The following is a 23,823-nucleotide window of genomic DNA, read 5'->3' as shown; positions in this document are numbered from 1 at the left end:
ACCGTTAAAAAAACTGTTTTCTTGCGGTCGCGGGTATGTGACTGATGCGAAAAATAGATAAAAACAATCTTTGATGCAGGTTATATATCGTGCTAAAATTTGAGCTGACTCGGTGCAGAACATTTTGAGTTTTTGAAGCGTACACAAACGAACTTAACATTTTTATATATAAAGATTTGTGGGCTGCGAATCATTTTAAATGATTACAAAAGCAGAGTAATGCTTACAAATTACAGAATAATCAAACGGCGTTGATTTCAGATGTTAATAAACTGCTAACGTAAGTAGAAGTTGTGCTGCTTCAGTGTACAACGTGATTCTCGAGTATGAATCTACTAATGAATTACGGTCTCCAAAGAAAACAAAACCCCGCAGGTCAATTGAGAAAAAGGTGAGATTTTGATAAAAACGCGATTCATAAAAAAAATTACACGGATTTGAATTATTTAGAAATAGTTTAGCGGTGTATTATGTCCTTTAGAAGAGAATTCGGTTATTGTCTTCGACAACGCTTCTTATCATTAAACGAAAAGAATTCCAGCCGTGTTATAGAAAAACAATGATATCAAAATGTTGCTTAGTTCAAAAGTAATCATTTTTGAAGAGGTTTAAGTTAATGTTCAATCATTGCAAAGAGTTTCACGTATTAAAAGTAATTATAGTCCGTATAAAATTGGTTTGACACACAACGCCATATTGGTAAGTCGTGTTTTTATTCGGCTCCTAACGAATATGTTTGCCGGCCTCCGTGGCCCGAGTGGTAACGTCTCGGACTTTAATCCGGTGGTTCAGAGTTGGAATCCCGGTCAGGTATGGTATTTTCATACGCTATAAATCATTCATATCATCATCTGAAGCAATGCATTACGGTGGTTTCGGAGGTTAGAAAAAACAAAAAAAAACGAATACTTAGTTGTGTGGTTTCAGTGTTACTATTTGTGAATTTTGTTCTTTGCTTTTACATAGCAAAGCACGCTAAATGACCAAAAAACGATTGTTTGGTCCTATATATGTAAAAATATAACCTAACAAAGGATTTTTTGATCATTATGTAGGGATATTATTTTCTGTATATTTGGTTATTTCGACTTTTTTGTTTGCATAGTCTTAAGTCTATCTGGGCTATAAGAAAGTTGGGAGTTTTAATTTATTTACTGTAAGTCATCCTTCTTGGTGGCTTTTCTTTTTGTTTTGGTGTTTTTTTTTTTAATAAAATACAGATGTTTTAGCTGTTAAATATAATTCAAAGAAATTTGTTACTTAATCAGTTTGATTTTGTTTACATTGGCAACGGCCATACGGGCTCTTTGTGATTGGTCGTTGTGTTTGACAGCGGCCATCTTGCATTGATCTGATTGGTTTTCCTTTGTTTACATTTCCAAATTAAAAATAGATAGATAGATTTATTAAAAATAGATGAAAACAAGCTTTGATGAGGGTTATATATCGTGCCAAAATTTGTGCTCAATCGGTGCAGAACATTTTGAGTTTTTGAAGCCGTACACAAACGAACTTAACATATTTATATATATATAGATTTACCTAAATAAAATTACAATATTAAGTAATTTTTAAATGAGTTTTAAATACTTTAATAAATGTATATAAAACATTTATTTCGATTTTAATAGGTCAAATAGTGAAAAAAAACATTTTTAATAGTTGCAAACATCAACCATCATACGGGTTTCTTCATTTAATCAGAAGTTCAGTAATAGCTGAAACAGAAAAAACTTTAAAAAAATAAATAATAAATTTTCATTAATTTTAATGTAAAACTAAGAATATTATTTGTATATTTTAATGAATAAAACATAAGGAAAGAATTTCGATTCGTTCAATCTTTCTTGCTTTGCTTTGTAAAACGACTGAAAAAATAAACATTAAAACGATTTTGTAAATCAATTAAAAAACTAGTCTGCAATTACTCAGTCACTAATTTAATTACAGATTTCTTTGCGATCTTAAAATAATCATTTCACCAGGCTACAGATAACCAGCGTGCACCGATTACGCTTACTCAATTACGAGAGAGGTTTCAAGGTAAAATAACTTTTCTCATTCTCAATGGTATTCAAATAGAGATATCTCATCAATTAATTAAGAATTCATTTGGTTCTTAAAACACACCATGTCAGGCCCTATCAAGTTGAGACCAAAAATGAACATTGTGATGAAATCAACAGAAATGTATCAGATCGAATTCCAGGAGAATCGAGAATTTATATGAGTATGAATACATTGATAACAAAGGAAGAAAGTGAACTGTTGCAGTTTCCCAGCTAATTTTTAAGTAGCCTCAAAATTAATGGTTTGCCGCCCCACACGTTGTCTTTATAAAAGGTAATGATGTAGGTACATATTTAGTTCTATTTTCACGTATTTTATTTTTATGTTTATGCGAGTTTAATAGGATAAAAAGATAGTTTTAAAACAAATATACATATATACACTTTTATAACTGTAATTTCGGCTTTTGTTAAGTCGTATAACAATAATAACCATTATTAAATATAAATTGTTCAATACATTTGAAGGAGATTATGAATATGTGAGATTGTTAACCTCACATATTCATAATATTTAATTCATTCATAAAAATACGATCGTTTATGAAATTTAAGCCTCCTTGTCATAATATGTTATCATATACTCTTTTATAAATAGACTTCAGTTATTACAGACTATCAAAATTGTTGGTCGATGTCTCAGTTCAACACTCATCTTCCTAATTATTAAAGGTACGTATAGGGTCGGTCTATCACGTTACAAAAATCTATAAACCTGTTTGTTATATTATGTTTTACTATTATTTCTTTTAAGGGGAAAAAATTAATTACATTTATCAGCAGATTTTATTACATATGCTGAAAATAATACAATTTCATTGAGAATCGATTTAAAAAAAAATAATCAAGTAATATTTTTAAAATAAAAGTTGTATATTGATTTATTAAGAGACAGACTTATAGGCCACATACTAAGGCATCCTGGAATAGTCGCTTTAATATTGGAAGGACAGGTAGAAGGGAAAAATTGTGTAGGCAGGCCACGTTTGGAGTATGTAAAACAAATTGTTGGGGATGTAGGATGTAGAGGGTATACTGAAATGAAACGACTAGCACTAGATAGGGAATCATGGAGAGCTGCATCAAACCAGTCAAATGACTGAAGACAAAAAAAAAAAAAAAAAAAAATTGATTTATAAAATTAAATATAAGATAAATATTAATATATAATTATCTATATCTGTACCTATAAAGTAGGATTCATCAACGCCTAGCAAAAACTATTGAAGATAAATTGATGAAAATTTGTATGCACACTAAAAAATGATTTTATGAAGTTTCTAGTTTAAAAGGTTAAAATGAAGTAACAATAAGATTTACTATTTTCGTAATTTCTCGGTAACAAATGAGGATGTCAACGTGATTTTGGTGTTTGTAATCTTCATGTAAATATCTAAAAATAAATTTCTAGATTTTTTGAAATTTTACCTTGAAAAGGAGTGAAGAAGGGTAAAAATAATTGAAAAATGATTGCAAATTTTCCCGATCTTTGACTATACTAAACGAGATATTCACTAGATTGGGGCTTTCAATTACTCTTTGGATAAATATCTAAAAACCGTTTCGGTTTTTTTTTAATTTTAATTTTTTAAGAGGTGCGACGGTGTACGGCGCGGCGCTTAACAAACACAGCCATTGTTATTGTATGTGATGCGACTGGCTACACCTACCTCCAGTTACTTGACCAAAAAACATTAAATATAAAAAAGAAACAAAGTATGGTTACCTCCTAGTGCTGTTTTTCAGGTAACTCTAAGAACCGGTCAAAATAGATTTTTACCTGTCCTTCGTACGGATAACCAGTTATAACTCTTTAAGATGGTGGCCGATTGTTTTGAAATTCATATTCATAGATCACTCAAAATTTTGGGTCCTGTTCTGATCAACTGCTGCTCTGAAAAAATTACAATACACTGATTTTTTTATAAGTTGAACAGGCTTTAATTTTTATTTATCATTATTATACTCACAAGCATACATTTAATGAACACAGCGTGTTCCAAGGGGGAGAGTCCTCTGGCTAGAAGGGAAGGGCGAGCGAAGCGAGTCATGATTGGTTAAATATTTCCTGACCGCGGCAGGAAACGCAAATAACCATATAGGTGGGCGAATCCGCGACGGGGATGCTAATATATTGTAAAACTACATGAAATGACGTATTCATAATCAATGCCCAACAAACCTACTTTAGATAAATTGAAGAAAGTTTGTATGTACGTTCTTCTTGTTGCGTAATTGCAAACTAAGAAAGATTTTTAAAATTCCGAGTTTAAAGGGTTAAAACAGTGAAAAGATACTTTGTTGTAATTTCTCGGTACAAATGAATATATTAACTTGATTTTTGGTGTGTGTAATCTTCACGTGAACATTTAAAAACCGAAGTAAAACTTTTTCGAAATTCGACATTGAAAGAAGTAAAGAAAGGTAAAAAAATGTTGAACAGTGACTGAAAATTTTTCCGATTACACTAAACGAGATATTCACTAGATCTGGGCTTGCAAATGCTCTTCAGATAAATATCTAAAAGCTGTTTTTGGTTTTTTTTTATTTCGATTTTTTAAGGGGTGCGATGATGTACTGTGCGGCGGTTCAATCAGCACAGCCACAGCCAGTCACTGTTACTGTATGTGCGACACGACTGGCTGTACCGGTTACTTGTCTAAAAAACATAAAATAAATAAAATAAAAAATGGGGAAACGAAGTACGGTTACCTCCTAGTAGTTTTTGTTGAGAAACACGGGAAAAAATATTTTTACCCGTAAGAAGGTCAGGTAACCAGCTATAAGTAATATTTTTAAGATGGAGGCAGACTATTTTGAAACCGGCATTCTTCAGATCATTCAAAATTCGGGTCCTCTACTGATCAAACTGCTGTTCTAAAGACGCTTCCATACACTGATAGTATTTACAGATTGAAAAGAATTAAAATTTTATTTTTCATTATAAACACAAGCATAGTTTAATGAATACAGGGGGGGTCCAGGGGCAAAGCCTCCTGGTTAGTCGGGAAAGGAGAACAAACAGAGTCCTGAGCGGCTAAACGTCCCCTGACCGCGACGGGAAAAGTAAGTAACTACAGTATGTAGCGTGGGCGAAGACGCGACGGGAATGCTAGTTAAAATAATACAGATAATAATAATAATAACATAAAATAATAATATATATATAATAATATAATATAAATAATAATAATAATAATTTTATTAGAATTTCATTTTTTTAGAATTAATAAATTCAGTTTTATTAATTGAATTAATAAATTAAAAAAAGATATAAGCGGAATTGTAGATAGTAACCGGTTTGGCAGATTTAGCCAGTGGCAAAAATAATCGTACGTATTAAACTGTCAAGGAGTTACTTCTAGTATATTTTCATGATTTTTTTTTAATCCTTCTCAAATTTTATTATAAATAATGTATCCAAAGGGGAAACAGTAAAAAATAAATTTATCATAAACTAATGTTAGAATTTAATTATGTAAAGCCACGATGCTTAGCGTTAATATGAGGATGGTCTCAGCGTCAAGCATTAGGTTAAAGTTTGAGTCTACGTGGAAATATCTACTCCAGATAGATGTCAACAGAAAATAAATCAATTTAAGTAAGAGTGACTTCTTCCCCTGCAAACCTATATAGTTAGAGTTTATTGGCAAAAATGTATTATTTGCGAATTAAAATCCATGGAAGATCGACGAGCCTTATAAAATACTTGTAACTCATGAGATTTAATACAAATATGATGACGGTCTTGATGTTGAATGACATGACTTGAATCGGTAATCGCCTATAAGATCGTTACCAGGAGGTTCGGTAGGTCGTTCCCGGTGTTGGTAGGGGAGCTTATGAGGACGCTGGTGGCTACCTTGTTTTCTATGCGCGAGGAAGAGGCAAGAGAGGAACTGGTCGCGCATGGGTACAGGTGTTTTACGATGGAGGAAGTCTAGGTGGCGGCGGGCAGGCATAGCCGTGATAGGAGCCCGGGTCTGATGGGATGACTGCCGAGGTGGTCAGGGTGTTAGTTGAGTTGGTGCCTCTGCTGGTCGCTGACTGTTCTAGTGGTTTGTTTCTGAGGGAGTCATTCCCGGCGAGTGGAAGACGGCAAGACTGGTTCTTCTCAGCAAACCGGCTAGACAGGAGATGTTGAGGTGCTGGCAGAGGAGGTGGATTGCTACCTGTAAGTGCCAGTGGACCAGGCGGCTAATTACCGGATGTAGGCGGCGGGTTGATAGGGGGATGGGAGAACTTCACTATTTCCTCACCGGTCACGGTTGTTTCAACCCCTACCTGTTTGACAGGAAGAGGAGGACAACGCGTGACTATTTCTACTGTGAAGAGGAGGTGGAGTCGGTAGAACACGTAGTGTTCGAGTGCCCCAGGTGGGAGCCAAGTAGGAGGATCCTGATCTCGGAGGTTGGCCTGATTACGCCAGATAACGTCGTCCAGATAATGACTAGCGGTGAACGGTCGTGGGAGCGTATCTCAGAATTTATTAGGAAAATAATGAAAGAAAAGCTTAAGGAAGAAGATCATTTTGTGTATTGGTTGTGACCTCGGTATTTTTTTTTTGCGGCGTGAGTTGTGGCTGTGTGATCGGAGTGTTGGTCAGGGTTGCTTGTTGCTTGTCGTCTGTCCCCATCGTCACCCCGTGTTCGGGCCTCGGGTTGCGTCTGCGTGGGGTGTGTTGCACGTTATGCGGCATTGTGCCGTGTGCGATAACACGGCTCGGGTATGCGATGCTCGTGAGGCGTGGCTGTGTGGCGGGTGTTCGGTGCACTCTCCGGGAGAATTGGTGCGTTAGTTGTTTGTTGGGAGTATTATTTTGTTGAGCGAGTTTGTTCTGTCATGTGTGGGTGCCTGCGTTCTCTGATGTTATGTCCAAAGGCAATTCCAGGGAGCGTGGACGAGGTGGGGTAGTTTATCGGTAGGAATCCGACACGTCCGGCGACACGGGTCTCCGGATGTCTTATGAAAGATTCCAACTCCTCCTACGTGAATTCCTGTATCGCTCCGCTCCGGCGGAGGGAAGGAAAAAAGGCTTCATCCTTCAAAGAGGAATGTAAATAGTGTAATTTCTGAATATTGGATAAATCATTTCTATTATGTACTAAATCAATAAATATATTAAAATAGTGCTGCCATTCTAACACATTACCTGTAAATAAAGGTATATTAATGAGTTGTAGTCGAAGCTAAATCATCATCAAAGTGTTGCAATTCAGTTTCTGATTTAATGGTGTTACATTTGCTTTGCAATTAAAAAAGATCCCTTATTTTAATTTGTAAGGTGGGAGTATCACCTTGTGAAGGATCATAATTGTGAGCAAATATCCCAATCCTAGTTAAAGTGGCCTTTACTAACCCTCTTTGTCTAATTAATTGCTCCTATTCATAATAATAGTAATAACTTAAATTAACAATGTGAATTATTAACAAATACATTAAATATGAAATGAATCAAATGTTGTTACATAAATGATGAGACAATGTAAATTAAATGTAATAATAAACTAAAAAAAAGATATTACGTAAATGATGTTGTAGATCAAATTGTTGCGTACCTTTTTATTGTAGTAATTTGCTGAACATTAATATTTTTGAAAATTTTAGATTGTATCTGCGATTCTGGAAGATCAAGATGATGAGTCTTCAAAATTTCAGATTTTATCCGTAGTTTTGGAAGACAAAAAATGATGATGATTCTTCAAATTTTCAGCTTTAGTCGCGACTAAAGAATCGCGGTTCTGGAAGACTAAAAATGATAATTCTTCGAAGTTGCAGACTATGTCCGTGGCCGGAGGACAAAAAGTGTGGAATAATATGCCACCTTGGTTAGGTTTAATTATTCTAAATATTGATTATTCGCTGGTTCAATCAAATAAATGAAAGTCTTTATTTCATTATTATACTTTGAACTTGTAATTCATATATATATATATGAATTACAAGTTAATGATTATATATATATATATATATATATATATATATATATATATATATATAAAATCATTATATCAATTAATTATACATTCGTAAATAAGACAAGTTGAGTCTTTTGAGAATGGAACTAAACTGACTAGGCATTAGACCAATTCAGTTAATAAGAGTAATCAAAAAGTGAGAATTTATAAAGAGTAACAAAAAAGAGAAAATTTTTATTTAAAAATTAAAAGTTCTCCTTTTAACAAAAAAGGAGCAAATGAAACCTAATTTTTAACAATAGTATTCTATTTCATCTTTATTTACTTGTTGAAGTATCCTTTCTACACAAGGGTGAATACTGAACGCATAATATTAATAATTTTATTATTAGTACGAATAGTAAAGAATTTGGAGAATTACTGATGAGTGAGTGAATGAAGACTTTATTATTAAAAAATTATAGGCTTGCAACCCTAACGATAGCATACTTAAGCTATATTCTTCCACTTTCAGAACTCCTTTTTAATTTAGTTCATTAAGGATTGTTAAAGTAACTTTCCAGATTATCCGAGAAGTGAGAAGATTTATAATTCGTATTTCATTCATGCCTTTCCCCAAATTTACAGATGCTAGAAAAATTTCATATTAAAAGGTTGCGTGTAACTAGACGACAAAATCAGATGCAGTTGTGTGTAACAACAATATTATTTTACAGGTATTAATCATATTTAAAATTTACAGACATGCTTTGTGTTATACATATGTCTAACAGTTTTATAGTTAATAATTTTATTATAGTAGTAATAGTTTTAAAAGGGAGTGTGTGGACCTATTTTTTCAAAAGTAATACTTGTAAATCTTTTTTTTGCAGCTTGACGGAATTCTCTTCTCAATCTGTCAATAAATATTTTAAGACTTTTAAGGCGCTGTAATAAAATTTGCACCTCAAGGAAAGCATATTTCTGTCTTTTTATATACCTACTTGTTAATAAATAAATTTATTGAAAATTATTCCGAATAAAGATACTGTATGTAGTTCACTTTCAGGATTTTAATAAAATATTAAATATTTTATTTTAATAAAATATTTCCTTCTTACTACTAAATTCCTTTATTACACATTTTTCAAACTCATTTTTATCTAAATAAATAAACTGTAGGGCATGTACAACGCAAAACTGTCAAAACTATATCTGACAGCTATGTTGTTTGCATCCAGGTTATATTATACCTGGACTAGAATGATATCTTATGTACAGTTTCTTTCTTGACATAGCTTCGCAACATTAAATAAATAAATTTTATCTATCGCTTTCCTTGGTTACAGAGTGTGTTTCGTATTCGTACAGTAGACTATTTCTCTCACTATCTTCTTTATCAGAAATCTTTTACAAATATTAGAAATATAATATAATATGTCTATTTTTATTTATTTTTGGAATAATAAATGCATTGATCATCCGTTAATTTTCATACGCCAACTCACCAGAGTATTAATAGTTAATTGAATACTTATGTTTGTATTAGAATGTTCATGCAGCTGTTCCCCCTTTTGATGTTTTGAGTTTAGTTTTTTATACCGTCTCGAAATTCTTTGGTATAAATACGAAAAAAAAATATCGCATTTATTAGTCATGTGATGTTGAAGTAATACTTTATTTTTACATAACACTTAATAAGTTGCAAATGTAAGATAAGAACCATACATTTACAACTGTAAATATAAGGTAAAAAAATATGTAAAAAAACTGACAACACAGTTGTAGGGCTTTCCCGTCACACGGCTTTATTCCCGTGACGAAAATGGGTTGTTTCTGATGCACGGCTTACACACACAACTTAATTAAAAATATTTATCATTTTATTTAAATATATTTTTTAATTTATGTTTATTTAATTCAATGATTCTAACTACACCCGCGCGCATATCGTATTTAACTACCCGCGCGAGTTAAATACGATATGCGCGGCACTAGCGGCGACGGTCGGCACTAACCAAAATAATGTAATTTCACACCTTACAGAGAACAAACTTCGCTTGTACGGTCGGCAGACTGGTGTAGCCGCGAGGCTTAACGCACCAGGTACCGAATTCGTGACCCAGCCAAACCGAGTTACTTTTTTACACTTTAATTATTACTCATTTATTTAATTCTACCGCTCACCTGTGACGTCACAACATAGCAGACGACTACAAAAGAATTTTTTGGGATGGATGTGATTTTCCAAATATCTTTTTTGCAAATATTGTTACTTTTTAATTGTTAACAAATGTGTCTAAGAAAAATATGATCTTAATTAGGGAAAATCTCGAGATAATAAGGGTGATCTTGCACACCCTCAGCCTCACCCTCTTGACCTTTTAAGTTGAAAACTTAATGGCATCAATACTCCATATATAAAAGTAATCTGACCAAGTTTGGCCAAAATCGGTCCAGTAGTTCTGGATATAAGGTGATTTAGAGACAACACTGAACACACGTACGTACGAACATTAAAATCCTGAAAATTTCCATGCGGCTTTTTGGGTTCTTTAGGTGTCAAAATGTCAAGATCGGGTGAAAACCGCATATGCCCAAATTGGACCGATTACAATATTTTCCCTTCTAGAGATACAGCTTTGCTTTAGCGCTCCCTAGAGAGGAAAGTAAAATTACCTTCTGTAAAATAAAAAAAAGACTACTATAAGTTAGGGAGATAGAGCAAAATAACAAAAAAACATATAATTCAGTTTTAAGAGGTGACTTTTAAAGAGTTGACTTTTTGAAAAAGTTTTTTTTTAATTTATATTATGCAGTGTAGGTAACAAATTTTTTTTTGTAAAGGTTTTCCCTAAACTGCCTCTGAAAAAAATCGAAATTGAGTTTTTCACGATATCCCCCATTCCATAAACCAATTTTGAAAAAAAATTAATGTGAACAATACCACATATATAGAAATATTTGAATCAAATTTGAAGAAAACTGTTCGGTCAATCTTGAGATATGAAGGGCAAGAGCAGTGCGATACGTACGCACATACAATATATATGCATCCTATTTTGGACATGATAACCATACTTTTCCCTTTAATTATTTTATTCGCCGGGAAAGTAACACGAAAAAAATTCCTATAAAACTCATTCCTCTTCAATTACCCGCAATCTCCCAAAGATTTTCAATCCTCTATTTTAATATATATATATATATATATATATATATATATATATATATATATATATATGTGTGTGTGTGTGTGTGTGTGTGTATTTGTGCGCGCGCGCGTGTGTGCGTGTTAAACCGTCCCTGAGTGTTTTGAGTAAATTAAAAGCTAATAAATATAAATGCACGCCCGCACGTATATGTATACATCATATAAGTACATATAGAATTTTTAAATTAAGATTTTGATATTATTAAGCTCAGAAGATTTCAAAGTGTAAAACAAAATACAAAGATCCTAAGACGGGTCATTTTTTGACCGATGCACTCGCTCATGCTATAAGAGGTCTCGTGTCTAAAAAAATCTACATAAATTACCAAATACCATAATTTATATAAATTTTTCATTATTATTAATTATAAAAATATGATAATAAGAAATAATAGTAAACTTAATTTATATATATTTTTTTTAAAGAATTTATCACAAGAAGTAAAAATAAATAACCTAATATGGTGTTTGTAAAACACGTTCGCTTTTTGTTGATTTTTAAAATAAAAATACTTAGAATAATAATAATAATATTAAAAATATTAATATAAGTGAATTTTAATACGTACATTTACTCTTATCTATGACATGTGTGTGTGTGTATGCCCTATTAAAATATGATAAAACATTAGTAATTTTATACTGTCTTTATATGGTTAATAAATTATTTTAACAATTAATAGCTAATCTATTTCTCTCTTAAACATATACAAGTGAACAAACTCAAAATTAGTATCAATGAATTTTGATCATTAATGAATAAAATTATCACATAGCGTAATCCTGTCGGTTATTACGTAGGTTTGTCAATTAATTCAATTAATAATATTATTTAATTAAAATAGAATTTGTGGTGGTCGGTACTAAAAACTCCCCACATTATATTATTATGACCTCTGTTCTTTGATTAAGTAAATGAAGGCCATTGGACAATAACAATATCTGTGAATCCTTATATGGTGTATATATCAGACGTTTTGTAAACAATTACTATTTTTTTTTATCTCAGAAAAAAATACATAAACGTTTCCTTGCAGTATATGTTATTCTGTTTTATATATGTAATTGGATTTTTTAATTTTTGATGTAAGATAATTCTATGATTACGTTATTTTTATTATAGCCTTTGATAAAAAAATGACGGAAGTTAAAAAACGTCTGAGCGGTGTTCGTATTTATTTATTTTATTAAAATGCGTATTTATTTTCTGTTATTCAACAATTTATTAAATATATTAAAAGAAAAAACAACAAATTTGTATTTTAAATTTATATTATTCGTATAACAAGCTATGTTACTGGTTATTCTGGTTATGAGTTCTCATCTATTCCCGTAAAGGATCTCTCAGTCAAAAGGAATGAGAGAGTTTTGAAAATGATTCGCTTTAAATCTTGTTCTCTTAAATATTTTAGCATACCTGATGAGTTAATTACAAAAAAAAAAACTGTTCCTAAAATATGGGTACGATTTACATTTTTATTAAAGTTTCTATGAAAGTTGCCAAAATTTGATTTGCTTTAATCGTAATGTTATGAATTTTCTTTAAAAATACATTTTCAGCCTTTAAATAATAATAAAAATACAGTTTTGACAAAAAGAAGGAAATCCTGTTTTCCATTTGAAATGAAAAAGAAGATTTTCAAAGAAGATTGGTTGAAATTTTGTTTTCGTTCATTGAATTTTTGTTTCTGATGCCCTCAACATTTTACAATCAGAAACGCACTGGTTTTCAGAGTACTACGCACTACATACTTTCAATTAACCAGTAGATCCTACAACAAACATCTACTTTCAACCAATCACCACTGTGACTCACTGTGTAAGCCGTATAAAAAATACATCACTACACAGTCAACATAACCTAAAACCTTTTGCAACCTTAAATTGAACATAACTCAAAAACCACTCAACCAGTCTTCATAAATTTTCACATGCACAACTTCAGATACACTATTACAGCATATCTAAACTTCAATGAAATTTATCTAGTAGTTTTGTAGATTTTCGAGCTACAAACTTTTATAAATGTATAAAATGTTAATATAGTATAATTATATATATAGGAAAAACCCAATTTTAAGTGAATTTTCGTACTCCTTTGAATTTTCAAACACAAAGAAAATTTTCATCCCCTACTCCCAACATGCAACTGTAATACCGTACTTTTTTCGAAAAGTCGGTAACAAAAAATCACTGAAAAAAAGACCGTGTATTATGTTATTCCCAATTACGTTTTGGCACTAAACCACATCTGAGCGATAAGATGTAAAACATCTGTCTTTTATCAAAAGGTATTATGTTGGTAGATATTTCATGTAAAAATTAGTTAAAATTTTAATCTTATGCATGATATAAAAAATTTTATTGTAAAAGTTATTGTTACAGGAATTCCCTTCCTTTTTATATGAAATGAAAAGATAAACTGCATTTAGTATATTACATATAGTGTTAACAGAGTACCGCAACCAACTTTTCAAGCGAATAACTTTTCAAGAGTTAAACACAGAAAAATGAAAGCTAGTAACTTTTCCTACCTCGAAATGATATATTTTTCGATATGAGACCATCACATTCCTAAGCCCCATGGAAGGAGCAACTAAAAAATTTCAATTGCAGAGGAAGTGTTGCGATACATCATTTTAGAGGAATTGAAAAACAAAGTCTTGATGTAAAAAAAAATTCAGACTACGACAACCCAAATCAAAATGATGACCATTTAATATTTTTCACTGGTAATTCCAAATTTGATTTACAGTACACCAAACCTTCCGAAAATATTTTATTATTATTGTTTTTTTTTTAGTTTTTCATTGTTTAGGAGTTATTTAAAAAGCATTATAGAATTAACAAAAACATTAAATGGCTGTAATTTTGGTTAGGGATGTCATAGCTCGACGTCTGATTACGTAAAATATTTTATTTTTCAATGCCCTTTTAATAATCTTCACAACCCTACCTTTTCCAGTAAAAATGGTTGAATTGCTCCCTCTGGGTGCCTGGGGTAGAATGGTCCTCAACCAAAAAATAGATCGTTTCAAGATAAGAGCATTTTCTATGTGTAACTGTTAAAAAGCTATTTAAGGTTGCCGTACTTTGTTAAAGCTTGATTAAAATTGTACAGACTGCACTCTCAACAAAAGATTATATCTATTACGAGAATGATAAAATCTTAAAGTTTCTGAAAATTTTTTTTTAAATTTTTTAATTCTATTTCTTTTTAGTCTTAACATTAAAAAAAAAATTAAGTACTTATTTTGGTACGGAATAACAATTTCATTTCATATAATTTATATTTATGATTTGGCCGACTTGAAAAAGTTAAAATCTAAAGAATTAATTAAATAAATTAAAATCGACGTAAATTAAGAAACTAAAAAAAATTAAACTTATTCAATATTTTTTTAAATTTTAACTTCTTGATATCGGCATCAAATTAAAATCAATCCACTGTCAACAACTTATTAACCCTTAATTTGGCGCCGACTTCTAAAAATGAAGTTTAAAATAGAATTAAAAAGTATACATTTTAAGGATAATTTTTTTAAAAAGTTTGTTTTATTGTATATTCTTTAGTTCATAAAATATTTGGGTAGGTCTACAAAAGTTTCCCGTATAAAGAAAGGCCGATCGGAAGAAATAAAGGCAAGAAGCCTGTGACTTCATACAAGTACGAAAGGAATGCTGAGAAAGAACTTAAAACGGTTAAAGAAGTTAAGCTAAGGCTCTCTGGAATGCAGGAATATATATTACTTTTTCAACGAACGAACAGTTCGTTATTAAATTCAGTTTGTATGTGTATGATGACTTTTGTTTTGGATTTTTATTTTAATTTCGAATTCGGATTTGGATTAAGCATCATTAGAGGATTACAAAAATACCCGAATGGTCGCGATGACCATTCGGGTATAACGGTGTAACCTATAAATAAGTTGGTTCAAACGCACTAATATAAGGTTTACTAAAATGCATAAAATATATAAATATTAATTTCGTAAATCAAGTGTAAGACCACAAAGTGGCGGAAAGAATAACTTTTTAATAATTAAAAAAATGCCATAAAACCACCAAAACACGAATAAATAAATTATATTAATTTAACGTATGTAGAACCTCAATAACAGATTTATTACAACCACAGCGAACTCATCTGCGGTACCTGCAGATTAAAAAAGAAAAAAAAATTAAATTTAAAATTATAAAAATGTGTATCTTTTTAATTGCAATAGATACTGAAAAGAAACCAACCTCATATGAGACTATAAATTATGATTTACATAATATGTGAGTACTGATTTGATCAGCTACAGAATAACGGTCACGTGATCTAAGGAAACTTTACAACATAAAAATAATCACTTAAAGACGTATGTGACCATATTGTACAATAATGATTTTAATGACATTCAACTAATTGTATCATAATGACATTTATAAAATATTTTAATTTTATATGTTATATACATATATTTATTCAGATATACTATACGTAAATTATAAAATCTATAAATAATAATTGCATTAAATCAAACAGTAATACCCAAATATATTATACTAGTATGAAATAGTCAGAGTTAAGTAAAAATTAGAGATAATAACTTTGTTAGAAATGATTTTCTAATAATTGAGAGAACAGTAATAATAACAAGAATGTTCGTTCGGGTTAGTTGTTTCATTGATAATTGGTCCATCCTAATTTTCTTGTATTTTCGCGTAAAAATATTTACAATAAATTGTAATATCAAGCTATACATCATAATACAAAATTCTAATACCAATCTATGGAAGGGGAAAAAAGATCTTAAAATCGTTTGAATATACATTGTGTATTAATTAATGTTCCACGTACCAACAATTTTCAATGTAGTATGTGCCCTAGCCCGTTCGGAGTCGCTTCTCCATCATCAGAGATTTTACTGAAGTTGTTAATTTAATATTCATATGTATAAATTCTCTATGTATAATTATAATTAAGTTAAAATTGTTATGTTCATGATAATCGATCATCAAATAAAAAAAAAATTTTTTTTTTATATTTCATAATAGTCATAAACATCTTATGGACATGACGTTACATTCTTATTGACGTATAAATTATTTTATTATTTGACGCTCGACTATTATGAACATAACAATTTTAATAAATTTAATTATAATTATACATAGAAAATTTATACACATGAACATTAAATTAACAACTTCAATAAAATCCCTGATGATGGAGAAGTGACTCCGAAAGAGCTGGAACACATACATTGAAAGTTGCTGGTAAGTGGAGACATTCATTTGTACAAACTGTAATAATACCAACGGTGCAAAATGCGTAGAAAAATAAATATACATTTTCTTTAAAAGATCTTAAACTTCAGTTATGCAGAAAAACTTATAATGGAGCCAATAAAGGAACTTTCTCAATAATAATAAAGCATCTTCAAGATCGGCTCATTTAACGAAGATAAAGGCTTGAACGTATAAGTAAATAAATTTAAAAAAATTTACGCAGTTTTGCGTAAGATGACCAACGTTTCATTATTTTATTTGGAACTTACGTATTACAACGGCGCCACTATGTTTGGAAGGTTATATTTAATAGATCTGTAAATTTATGATGTTAGGAATAAGGTAGAAACACAAAGCTAGAAATTTAATTATTTATTCAAATTAACCTTATTTGGAAAAATATGTCATGTTTAACTGGGGTAATGGATTACCCGTGAGGGTCACCATGACTCTCAAAGTAGGTAAAGCTACATGATTATTTCTAGCAATATTGCTAACAGTAGACGCCGCAGATAAAGAAACGCCAACCTTCCAATTTGCAGCACCATAAAGAACATTCTTTCAACTTGTCACGCTCAAATTTTTTCGACCTTAAATTAAGAGTAGTTCAAAAACGATTCAAAAAATCTTCATCAAATTTTCACATGCACAACTTCAGATGCACAATCAGAGTATATTTAAATTTCAATGAAATTGATCTAATACTTTTGGAGATTTTTGAGCCACAGAATTTTATAAAAAGGCCTATAAATAAATATATATATAAATAAAAATATAAGGAAACAACAATTTAAGTGAATGGTATTTTCGTACCTCCTCATACATCAAAACGTAAAGAAAATTGGGTTTCATCCCTCCATTCTTACCTTTTGACCAAAAGTCATACCGTACTTTTCTTCGAAAAGTTGATAAAAATTAAATTATAATTGTTTGTAATACCGTTTAGGTGGTTTGGTTCTCACACCAGTTTTTCTTGATCTCTTTAACTTGTTGCTGATCGCTGAATTTGTGGAAGCCCCGTAATGTAGAGTATGCTTTCAATAATTTAATTTTTAAAGTGATAGTGACGACAGTCAAAAAATGATTTTCTCAACAAAAAACTTGTTTAAAAATTGGATTAAACCTTTACAATCCTACTGTAAATCAAATCTCAAATTACTTCTAATATAAAATTTGTTTTTATCACATTAATTAAATTGTTTTGGTGATAGAGGTTTAACGTGACTAACATTTAAAAAAAAAAATCATTAAAACGTAAAACCTAAGTAAAAAGATGTTACTGTAGTACAACTTATACATTGCATTAAGTCATAAAAATTCTTCCAAAAAAAGGTACATAATTTATTAATAACAGTTATATATGTGCTAAATTCATCACGTAAATTTATAAGTAGAATATGAGTAAAACTAAATGATGTTTTAAAATAATAACGGTAAAGTACTTTCAGGAATTGTGCGACTTAATTCATATTACGCATGTAATATATAAAAAAAAAAAAAAAAAAAAAAATAGTTTTAATTATTTTTGTTTTGTGGCAATGACATATTATTGACCATGAATCCTTTTACATCATGTAAAAACATTGTTTTTGTACATCGTAATTTATGTTTAATATTTTTCTGTTTCATTCATTGCAATTAAGCGTTTGAAAAATTGAATGACTTAATTTTAAGTTATTTAAATTTAAAAATTAAAAACAGAATTAAATTTTGTTTTACAAGACCAATTATTAATAATAATTGGTAAATGTTTTTTGATTTTTAAAAATATTGATATTACTTTTTAAATTCAGTCGCATTGTAATACAATGATGAAAGGTAATTTTTCTTTGCTAAAGGGATATTTCGGTTGTCAACCCTGTTCAGATGAGCGGGTCAACTACAACGTGTTGTTTTTACCCTCAGTTGTTTACTTACCGCGCTCTATGATAAGAGATACGATGTTTTTATACCGTTTTTATTTATTAATATTAATTTACGACCGGGCGAGTGTCAGTCAAAGTGTCAATAATACCCAGTTTAAGTTAAGTGAACAATTAAACAATAGAACAGTGTTAAGTGATGTTAATTCTATTTCACCCCCTACGGATGATTCAGATAATACAACTCTTAACAGTATTTATAATGAATCATATTTATTAAACAATTTAAAAAGTACATTTAATGATTTAAGTAATAATAATACAACTTTATTTTTAAGTAATGACACAAATTTAACATTTTTAAATTCAAAATTTCCCCAGAACAATTATGAAAAGGTTTGGGAAAATTTAATTAAATACGGGAAACAAAATAATACAGTTATGTCATATGATAATTCTACATTTGCAATCCGTAATTATAATTCTACGAACTATACAGAAGATTTTATATCAAATGATCAGGAAGATAATGCCACCGAAAGTTATTTGAAACAAAATGATCAGTTCCTTTATGAATCATATATTCTTGAGCAAAATGATGAACCTGTTGAGTTTGTTGAAAGTACAGATGCTAGTTTTGTTAACAAAGAAATTTTTGAAAAATTAACTAGTTATGAAGCAGCTGCAAGTGATAGTAATAATCTTTCATTGATAGATATTAATTATGAGGAAAAAAATATTACATCAACAGATATTTCAGAGTCAAGCACAACAGAAGTAACACCTGTATTTAATAATTTTAGTGAATCTGATCATTCAGTAATATATGAAGAAAATGATACTCCATTTTATACAGATACAACAGGTATTAGTTTAATAAACAGTAAAGAAAATTTTAGTCTAGTAACAACACCAAGTACTGTAGAAGAAAATTATAATAAAACAGCTTTAAAAAGTAATAATAATTTAACAATATCATCTACAATATTACCGAACAGTATTAATGCAATAGATTTACCTGTTTCTGATTTATTAAATGATGAACCTGATGTCGGGGTTGATTCAGAAGAAGAAAAAGGTGTTTCTTTGGCATTTGTATTTGATGCCACTGGTTCAATGTGGGATGATTTAGTGCAAGTGCGTGAAGGAGCAGCTAAAATTCTAAGTGCTATGTTGGAACGACCAGATAAGCCTATTTATGACTATGTATTAGTACCATTTCGAGATCCTGGTAAGTTATACTACCTTATTAATCTTTTGCATGCGCACACAAGTACACACGAGTGCGCGCGCGCGCACACACACACACACACAGATTATTTTAAATTCCTAATTATTTTAGTGATCTTTTAAAACAATTTTTTGTAATCTTGGAATTTGTTACAAATATTGTTATATGCACTCGCTTTAAGGCAGTTAAGAAGAATGATAATATTTTTCTATGAGACCTAAAGTCAGTACTTCTAAAGTTTTTTTATATGATAACATTTTTTTTGAATTCTACAATTTTGACCCAGATGTTTGGTATATTTAGTTTTAAATGAGTAACAAATATTTATTCCTTTTTTTGGGCTAGTTGCTCATTCCTGGAAAAAATCTTGAATTTTTAATTGTTATCCTGTATTACCTCATCCTTCTTTAGAATTCATTCACTAACGTTGAGCCAGAAGTTACTGCTACAGTTTTACAGTTTATACATTGTAAACATGATTGAATCCTTTGTATTAATCATTTATTTGAATTAAGAAACTTTTTACTTATATATTAGATTATAAAGTTATCTGCATCTTTTTTATATAATACTAGCTCTACCCGCCACGTTTCGATGTGGCACATTGTGGTTGCACGGATGAGAAATGAGAAACAAAACAAAGCATACGTTTCATAGAAGTTTAATTTTGCAATAGTTGTGGATATACAACATTTTTTTGTTTTTCCACTGTCTGCGTAGATATAAAGGCTATCTGGTTTGCCGACTCGGGAACACGCAACATACAGTTGCCCATGTGAGAAGCAATCCGCATCTAAATCTAAACCACACAATTCTAAAGATTGACCTTGAGCTTTATTGATTGTGATTGCAAATGTCAATCGAATTGGGAATTGCAATCTTTTAAATTAAAATGGTGTATCGTCTCGGTCGGGATTATGGGTATTCGAGGAATTAGGACATCTTCACTTTTGAAAGCCCTCGTTAAAATCGTTGCTTCCACTACGTTATTCATCAATTTCTTAACTGCAAGTCGCGTGCCGTTGCAGAGTTTTGCCTGATTAACATTCCGAAACAGGATAATTGCCATTTTTTGATCGAACCGTTGCTAGAATCAATCAAATGAGGAATGTTTTCCCAGTTCCTCCTGGCGCATCCAAGAAGAAGGTCCCCTCAACTCCGTCATTTATCATTTGCATTATGCGATCATAAATGCCTTTCTGTTCACGCGTTAATTTGGGAATGTTTGATTGGACATATGACTGAAGATCACCAATGTTGTAACTCTGTTCACGGTGTAAATCAACATCAAATAAAGCAATCGCAGCTCGGGTGGGTGCTGGCATTCCCAATTGACTAAGAACTTTATTTGCAATAGCTAAGCACTTGTCTTCAATATTTATCAATGCGTCGTTGTAAATGCCTTCTGTAAATTCCATGGTCATATTGGTATTTTCTAGGCGTACTCTATGCAAAATATCTTCAGCCATATGCGATCGACATCTTTCCCATAACTCTGTGGGAGATGAAGGAAAGCAAGCGGTCAATATAATTGCGAATAATGCGCGAATTTGGTTTGGATGTGCAGTGTTGCACGCGTCATTAATACATATATCCCACTGTTGGTCGTTTTCTAATAAATTCAGAGCTTGGTGAAAGGCGCAGCTCAATCACGACACGATCACACAAAACTACCTTGATTAAAGTGAATATTTAATTCAGATTGTTTAATAATCTGAATCAGATGCAAGTGGATACGTTTTTTAAACAATGTAATTGGGAACAGGTATTGTTTCACATGTGACTGCGGTTGTCGTTAGCTAGTATGGCGAGTGTTCCCCTCGCTTCCGGCAGATGGCGCGGTCACTGGTAGACAGCTGACCGTTAAAAAAACTGTTTTCTCGCGGTCGCGGGTATGTGACTGATGCGAAAAATAGATAAAAACAATCTTTGATGCAGGTTATATATCGTGCTAAAATTTGAGCTCAATCGGTGCAGAACATTTTGAGTTCTTGAAGCGCACACAAACGAACTTAACATTTTTATATATAAAGATTTGTGGGCTGCGAAAAAAAAGCCCTTAAGTCGTGCGAAAAAACACACCATTTTAAATGATTACAAAAGCAGAATAAATGCTTACAAAATACAGAATAATCAAACGGCGTTGATTTCAGATGTTAATAAACTGCTAACGTAAGTAGAAGTTGTGCTGCTTCAGTGTACAACGTGATTCTAGTGTATGAATCTACTAATGAATTACGGTCGTCAAAGAAAACAAAACCCCGCAGGTCACTTGAGGAAAAGGTGAGATTTTTATAAAAACGCGATTCGTAAAAAAATTACACGAATTTGAATTATTTAGAAATAGTTTAGCGGTGTATTATGTCCTTTAGAAGAGAATTCGGTTATTGTGGCTTAGTTCAAAAGTAATCATTTTTGAAGAGGTTTAAGTTAATGTTCAATCATTGCAAACGGTTTCGCGTATTAAAAGTAATTATAGTCCGTATAAAATTGGTTTGACACACAACGCCATATTGGTAAGTCGTGTTTTTATTGGGCTCCTAACGAATATGTTAGCCGGCCTCCGTGGCCCGAGTGGTAACGTCTCGGACTTTAATCCATCCGGTGGTTCAGAGTTGGAATCCCGGTCAGGCATGGTATTTTCATACGCTATAAATCATTAATTTTTTGGTTATTATATAGTGATATTATTTTCTGTGTATTTGGTTATTTCGACTTTTTTTGTTTGCATAGTCTTAAGTCTATCTGGGCTAAATGAAAGTTGGGTGTTTTAATTTATTTACTGTAAGTCATCCTTCTTGGTGGCTTTTCTTTTTGTTTTGGTGTTTTTTTTTTTTTAATAAAATACATATTTTTTTGCTGTTAAATATAATTCAAAGAAATTTGGTCGTTGTGTTTGACAGCGGCCATCTTGCATTGATCTGATTGGTTTTCCTTTGTTTATATTTCCAAATTAAAAATGTATAACTTAAAAATAGATAGATAGATTTATTAAAAATAGATGAAAACAATCTTTGATGCGGATTATATATCGTGCTAAAACTTGAGCTCAATCGGTGCAGATCATTTTGAGCTTTTGAAGCCGTATACAAACGAACTTAACATTTTTATATATATAGATTAAATAAAGTCTATTAAATATGCAAAGATGTTAAATAAATAAAAAGTAATTATAAAATAAATTCAGAAAGCGAATTAGAATTATTTGAACACTTAAACAGAAACAAGGAAAATTCTTCTTTTTTTAGATTTTTCTATCTTATGGATGAAATAATATTTGTGTAAAATAAAATCTTAATTTTATTTTAAATTAGCTGGGAAGGAAGATTTTTAAATGGTTCAATCATTTATTTCAAAAATACCAATGGAGCAGTGGGTTTTCCCATAAAAAGAAGTGTTTTTTTTCTGTTTTCTGATTTGATAGAGGTAGGTATAGTAATTTTTTTTTAAAGAATAGATGACTACTGTTTTTTTCAAAGATAGAATTTTAATAAAAACAAATATACAGATAAGTTAAAAAATTTAATTTACTAAATGTTGGTCTACATGACTATTATTAATAGGCTTCAAACAATGTTGAAAGTTTTTTATAACTATTTGACGATATCCTAAAAATTTCTGTCACTTAAGACAGGAATATAAGTAGCAAAATAAATAATTGGTATGATGACATGCTTTGCAACTTATTTATTTGTCTTTAAAAAAATCTATTTGTTTACTAAGATAGTTCCAAACAAAATAGTATGTTTGATATTATTGTAAACAAAATCAGTTTATTCACATGGGAATTTGTCATTTAACAAAACATCCGGAAATTTTGCATTATGAGTAAGAGAAATACTATCGTTATCAAAAATTAAAATTCTATACATTCGATTAGCAATGTAACGTCATTCTACTTGAGAAGTACAATGACAGTTTTATCTGTATTTAAAGTTAGATGGTTATAATTCTATCCATTGAATAATATTTTAAACTGCTAATGTGGAATTTTCTAGTAATTCTAAATATTTATCTTCGGATATAGATTCAATTTTGTGATCTGACAGAGGGTAGCAAAGAATGGTATAAGATTTTGAGGCAGGTCATTAATAAATAATGAGAAGAGCTAGGGGACCAAGGATACTTCCCTCTGAACATATATTTTACATGTGTATTCTTACCAAAAGATAAAATTTCTACTACCTGTTTTATGATGGGCAAGATTTTTTATTGAATATATACTCTTCATATACAAAATATAAGTTTCTGGGTATCGATAAAAATATTGGTT

The 23,823-nt window shown here is 30.8% G+C and overlaps 1 protein-coding gene and 1 long non-coding RNA gene across 6 annotated transcripts in view; one reads left to right on the top strand and one right to left on the bottom strand.

Moving 5' to 3' along the window:
- Window positions 1-1,631: 1,631 nt before the first annotated feature.
- Window positions 1,632-19,442, bottom strand: LOC142328476 (uncharacterized). Of its 2 annotated transcripts, none has more exons than XR_012757282.1 (3): window positions 19,338-19,442; window positions 3,850-3,963; window positions 1,632-1,718 (listed from the first exon to the last, which is right to left on the bottom strand). It is a non-coding gene; the product is annotated as an uncharacterized LOC142328476 (long non-coding RNA). The 2 variants fall into 2 exon arrangements; XR_012757283.1 differs by lacking the exon at window positions 19,338-19,442 and adding an exon at window positions 11,750-11,823.
- LOC142328475 (hemicentin-1-like) overlaps window positions 18,375-23,823 on the top strand; it is a 187,151-nt gene continuing 181,702 nt past the window's right edge. For all 4 annotated transcript variants that reach the window (XM_075372293.1, XM_075372292.1, XM_075372290.1 and 1 more), the window contains exon 1: window positions 18,375-19,550. In XM_075372293.1, the coding sequence (XP_075228408.1) occupies window positions 18,383-19,550 (1,168 nt within the window). In that variant the 5' untranslated portion in view covers window positions 18,375-18,382. The remainder of the gene's footprint in view (window positions 19,551-23,823) is intronic.

This window comes from Lycorma delicatula, chromosome 7, assembly GCF_047948215.1.
Source record: "Lycorma delicatula isolate Av1 chromosome 7, ASM4794821v1, whole genome shotgun sequence".
In the NCBI taxonomy this organism is placed as follows: Eukaryota; Metazoa; Arthropoda; class Insecta; order Hemiptera; family Fulgoridae; genus Lycorma; species Lycorma delicatula.
Note: the sequence above shows the minus strand (reverse complement) of the source record. Positions and strands in the feature narration are given on the sequence as shown.